General features: G+C 42.9%; 1 protein-coding gene across 50 annotated transcripts in view; it reads right to left on the bottom strand.

Annotated features, from left to right (window-relative positions):
* Positions 1–1,384: 1,384 nt before the first annotated feature.
* The window catches only part of LOC111965695 (gastrula zinc finger protein XlCGF58.1), a 32,325-nt gene continuing 27,709 nt past the window's right edge, over positions 1,385–6,000 (bottom strand). For all 50 annotated transcript variants that reach the window (XM_023989926.2, XM_070444240.1, XM_023989959.2 and 47 more), the window contains 2 exons: positions 5,443–5,561; positions 1,385–4,802 (listed from right to left, as the gene is read on the bottom strand). In XM_023989926.2, coding sequence (XP_023845694.1) covers positions 4,629–4,802; positions 5,443–5,561 — 293 coding nt within the window. In that variant the 3' untranslated portion in view covers positions 1,385–4,628. The remainder of the gene's footprint in view (positions 4,803–5,442; positions 5,562–6,000) is intronic.

Genomic DNA, 6,000 nt, shown 5'->3' with positions numbered 1-6,000 from the left:
AGCCAGACCTAATCGCCCAACATCAGTGCCGACTTCACTAATGCTCGTGGCTGAATGGAAGCAAGTTCCCGCAGCAATGATCCAACTTTTAGTGGAAAGCCTTCCCAGAAGAGTGGAGGCTGTTATAGCAGCAAAGGGGGGACAAACTCCATATCAATGCGGCAGCGTAGCCTAGTGGTTAGAGCATTGGACTAGTAACCAAAAGGTTGCAAGATCGAATCCCCGAGCTGACAAGGTACGAAATCTGTCGTTCTGAACAAGACAGTTAACCCACTGTTCCTAGGGCATCATTGAAAATAAGAATTTGTTCTTAACTGACTTGCCTAGTTAAATTTWAAAAAATGCCCATSATTTTGGAATGAGATTTCAATTATTGTACTAGGTCTAAGGCACTGGATCGCGGTGCTAGAGGCATCACTACAACCCTGGTTCGATCCCAGGCTGTATCACAACCAGCTGTGATCGGGAGTCCCATAGGGCAGCGCACAATTGGCCGGGGTAGGCAGTCATTGTAAATAAGTTGTTAACGGACTTGCCTAGTTAAAGGTTAAATTATTTTATTTTTAAAATTAAAACAGGGCTCATCTGGAAGGGAGACCTTGGTCTCAGCAGTGACTCCCTATCAAAATAAAAGGTGAATACGCAGGCCTTTGAGTAGGACACCCCTGACTAACTCCCTGCTTCAGTCCTCCTCCTCCCTGCCATCTCATTATGTTCAGCCCTCCTCCTCCGCAGGTGTTGATTGTTTGAGGGGGATGTGGGGTGGAGAAGGACCAAGGTCAGTGTTTCTGGGGAAATACATTTAAAAAKAACTTCCTGATCACAGCAAACACGGTTTAATTTAATCCAAGGCGGGCCATTTAATTTGACAAGAAATGGGTTGCAGTTATATCAACTACGCCCTTCGAATTCATGCCAACACATGAACACCAACTACTGCTTGGTGTAGGCTCTCTAAAGGACGCCACAAGTCATCCCAGTTACATCTTAGGATCAGCATCAGATGTTTTTTTATATCAGGCCCAATGAGGAGTATTTAACTAAGCATAGCAATGTTTCAATAAAACACCAAAGAACAAATTCTAGCCAGACAGTGGTACCATATTACCCCGGTCCCAGATCGGGTTGTGCTCTTGCCAAGTCCATTGCTCATTGTCAAGCCAAACATGCTTGGCATGACACTAAGTGACAAGTTGACATGATAGCACATACTGGCACTCAGGCTAGTCAGTGTCATATTGTAGATTCCTGATAATCATTCTGTGTACATCTCATATTTCCTCTAAACTTTGGCACCCTCCTGAGGACACATATGCATACACTCCCCATCACGCCATCGATCCTAGACAGGAATGTTGGGATTAAAACAGACACAAAACTCAAGTCTTTTACAAAGTATTTTATTTCAGCATAATGGTAAGAAGCCTCTCCCCTTACTCCATACAATTAAAACTAATTGGATCACAAGGTTTATTTTAGATGCACTTATTTTGCCTACACAAAAGAATAATCAATATAAGATCCTATCTTAACTGGAGGACCATAACTGCATGCAAGACTAATAAAGAAAAATAAAAGGCTAACCTGTGATAGCTACTGTAGATGCTGTTGCTTACCTCTAGCAATATAATTTACTACAAATAGAAGGGGATTTGTATGAAAACAGTCATTGTCTTGAGGTACTACCGCCTCTAATCTTTAAATTACTAGATGCCCTGGGCTCTCAATACAGTACTGATCCAAATGGTTCTGTCCATCTTCTTTGTCAAGTTGAGGAGTAAGAGGCTCTGTCTAAAGACTAAAATCTAGTACTGATTTGAAAAAAAAAATATCCATATTCCATATATTTTTTTGTCTTTTGTTTTTATCACTCCAGTGTTTACAATACTTCCAGAAGAAAAGAAAAAAAGGTCCTTGAAACATTAACAGAATCGTCAAATGCGATGGGGAAGAGAGAGAAGAGCTCTTCTCTAAATCGCTCCATCCTTTGTCTGATGCTTAGAAGAAAAAAACATTTCACTGTATTAACTGATCAGACAAAGATTCTATTGCATGTTCACCATAAGATTGATAACAATACTTAAAAAAGACAAGAACAGAGGGATTTAAAAGTTAATGGCAACCCGCCTTGCCCTATGGCCTCACTGGTGGGCAGTCGTGGTCACTGGTGGCATCTTTCCCACATTTCTTAGGGAATGGGCTTGCCAAATCATACAGTAAGCTGGAGTCTCTCAACCCTGGTACTAGGAAGCACCTGTGTTTGCTGGATGGCATCCTCTAATCACTCAGGCATAATTGAACAGTTCAATCTCTTAACTACTGCCGACAGTACATCRCAACATTTCTGGAATATACATACGGTATTACTAAATAAACAAAGGTACATTGTTTCACTGACAGTAGTAGCATGGTGATATAGAGAAACATTCATTAAATTCAATGATTCGGTTGAAGTGAAGTCCAGCACACACAGGGGGTCCTCAGGGCCAAGTTTCAGAGAGCCTCTCCTAGGCTGCTCTACTAGTCCACAGACAGGCTGCTGGGGAACACCACCAACAGACCCACCGACTAACCCACATAGAAATAGATCAAATGTCAGAGTAGGTAGACATTAACTAGAGCATCTCCGTSMTCTGTAACCMTTACAATTAGAGGGGGTAAACCACAGACATGTTTAAAAGTTTGTTACATGTTACAGAGTCATTCATTACAATATCATTTAGCACTACAATGATTATTTAAGAGTCAGATCTTATTTGGGTTAAGGCTAACCCCAGAAAGAACTAACACAAATCCTTTATACACACACCTACTCCACATAACTCAGTAAAAGGCATTTGTTAGTGTGTAGTGAAGCAATTGCTGATTTAGCTATGACAAAATGATCGATATGGCCTGTAGCTGGCCAAAGCATTGGCTGACTGAAATTAGCACTATTAGCATCTCACTGGAATTGTCAAACTCCCAGGGTTACTGAATGATTACACAAGGGGTTACATTATTAACAATAATAACCAGCACTATATCAATTATCTCAAAGAACAGAGGAAGGATTTGCCAATGGCACTATAAGCCTATGCCTTATAGTGCCATTGCAGTAAGCAGTGTTCTATAAGGTTGACAGCTTTGGAAAAATATACCCCGCTTGTAAAAGGCAGTGGCTCGTCCTTATAATCGTATAATAATAATTAAACCATTCATTCAAAAAACAAAAAGGCAAATGAATAAAATACAAAACATAAAAAATAAGCATGCTCTAAGGCCACAAGATTTTGTATACCTCCTGCTATCCTCTCAACATGAGGATCTGTACAAACACAAAGTAATGGGACTTGCTGAAGCTGCCATCTTGTGCCGTTGTTTTCCACGTACATCTGTAATGGAACTGACCGTGAAAGAGCCTGCGACCTTCTCACATAGACCTCTGTACATACGTACACCGTTAAAGGGTGTAATGGGAATTGGTAACGCTGTCATCCTGCCTGTGCCACTTCCTGAGTCATCAGCACATCTCTATCCAATAAAACATCCTGACTTGACCCTTCACCTTTGACCTGTTAGGACGTCCTCCACTTGCTTATACCGTCCTAAATGAACTATATGGAACCCCTTTTTCTTTAACAGTTCTGACACCTGTACCAGTCTGACAACTTCTCATTTTCCCCCCCTTTCACAAACTACATGTTCTACATTTTCCACAGACATCCTCTGTTGTATATTGTTATATATTCATGTATATATATATACACACACACACCAGTTCATCATTACCATGGTGTAACGACAAACAGTAACCCCACCCTCCCCAAGAGTACCACCAAGTGCACAAACAATAAACCTAAATAATACAAAACTTAACTTTGAGAAAGGATCTGATATATTAAGAACAAAATAGACTAACTATCGAAGGAAACTCGCTCTCAAAAGACGACAAAACACAACAAATAAAAACAGGTAACTGCTAAAATAAAGGAAACACCAACATAAAGTGTCTTAATAGGGCATTGTGCCACCACGAGCCAGAGCAGCTTCAAAACACCGTGGCATGGATTCTACAAGTGTCTGGAACTCTAGTGGAGGGATGCCACACCATTCTTTCACGCAAAATTCCATCTTTTGGTGTTTTGTTGACGGTGGTGGAAAAATCTGTCTCTGGCGCCGCTCCAGAATCTCCCGTAAGTGTTCAATTGGGTTGAGATCTGGTGACTGACACACACACACTTTAAACCCCCATGCACCTTTGAGACCTGTTTCAAAGTTACAGATCTCTCCTTCTAGCCATAGGAGCTAAAATAAGGGGCAACTGAGCATTTTCACACATGACCCTAAGCATGATGGCATGTTAATTAAGTCAGGAACCAAACCTGTGTGGAAGCACCTGCTTTCAATATACTTTGTATCCCTCATTTACTCAAGTGTTTCCTGTATTTTGGCAGTTACCTGTATTTGTCCCTCTGTCATAGTAACCTCAGGACTGGAGCTGCAGGATCAGTCTTTGCCAGAGTGTGGCCACTGAGCGCAGGGCTGCGTGACAAAGACCCTGTGGCCTGTCCTGTCTCTCTGGGGAGGTGGTAGTCGTGTATGTGTGTAAGTGTATGGAGGGACGATGGGGGTGGGGGGAATGTCAGTCAGACAGCCAGCCGACCAGGAGGGGGGTGCAGGGGGCTCCAAGTTGGTGGAGCGGGCGGGGGCTCCTGGGAGTAAGGGCGGGGCTCGCAGCACGGCTGGTTCTCCACCTTGGCCACACCCCGGCCCTGGCACAGCCGTCGATGTCGAAGCAGCCGGTCTGTCCGCGAGAAGTTCTACAACACATACATAGAGGATTTATTCAGCATTCATGTAAAAACAGATGAGTGTGTGGACACATGCCCAATACAACTAAACCCACTGTGTCTGTTTGCTCAAATGGGACTTTCTGGTGCATGGAGGCTTGTGTGCGCCTGTCAGAGTATGTGCACACATTCTCTTACCTTCTGGCACTGCTCATACGGAGAACACTTTGACGTGGGCAGGCATCTGTTTGTGTTGGTATGTGTCACTGTGTGCATCCCCAGTGAGATACGTTATCTTACGTGATGGCACTGCTCGCCCTCAAATTACTTTTCTAACCTGGTAGGGCACATCTTTGMTACAAGTGCTGCGTAGGTATGATGCGTGCCTGTATCAGCATGTTTGTGTGCTTCTGTGATAATAAGTCTGCTATGAGCTGGCACTGCTCACCCTGCGACAGATGTTTTGTGACGTAAGAGGGCATTCCCATGTGGGTCCACGTATGCATGCGTTCCTCAGTACAAGCACGTAAGGCATGTTCTTTTATGTGCTGGCACTGCTCACACTGAGAAGGCATCTTTCAAATGCGGGCGGCCGTGTGTGTGTGTGTGTGTGTGTGTGTGTGTGTGTGTGTGTGTGTGTGTGTGTGTGTGCGCGCGCAAGTTCTCTTACCTGCTGGCAGCGCTCACACTGATAAGGCTTCTCTCCGCTGTGGACACGCTTGTGTCTCTCCAGATGGTAACGCTGGATAAACCTCATGTCACACATGTCACAAGCAAACGGCTTCTCCCCTAAAAGAGCACACAAACAGAATCATCACATCAAATCCACAGAGTCCAACCACAACAAACTGTATATGATTTGCTCTTACTAAAGTCTCCTGGTTACATTAACTGCATCTACAAATGTTTGTTAAAGTGATGGGAAACTAGGTTTCTTTAGTTCTCATGACAACAAAACTAAGTCAATTTCTGGACAGGAATTAAGCATGATAGGAAACTACACTTCCGGTAACATTTTAAGATGTTTTGTCATCAACTCATTATGTGTAGATTAGAGTGGAATCTCCGTTTTTGTATTAAAAAAATATATATTCATCATACCAACTCGATGCCCCTGAAACGTTTTACTTGATAGTTTGAGGCTGGTTCAACATCCCATCAAATGACTTGACAATCCAAACTCGAGTTTGTTGTGGTCGTATTTGTTTTTATTAAAAATAGCCTTTCT

The sequence above is a fragment of the Salvelinus sp. IW2-2015 genome, linkage group LG1 (assembly GCF_002910315.2).
Source record: "Salvelinus sp. IW2-2015 linkage group LG1, ASM291031v2, whole genome shotgun sequence".
Lineage (NCBI taxonomy): Eukaryota > Metazoa > Chordata > Actinopteri > Salmoniformes > Salmonidae > Salvelinus > Salvelinus sp. IW2-2015.
This window is presented reverse-complemented; position numbering and strand designations above follow the sequence as displayed.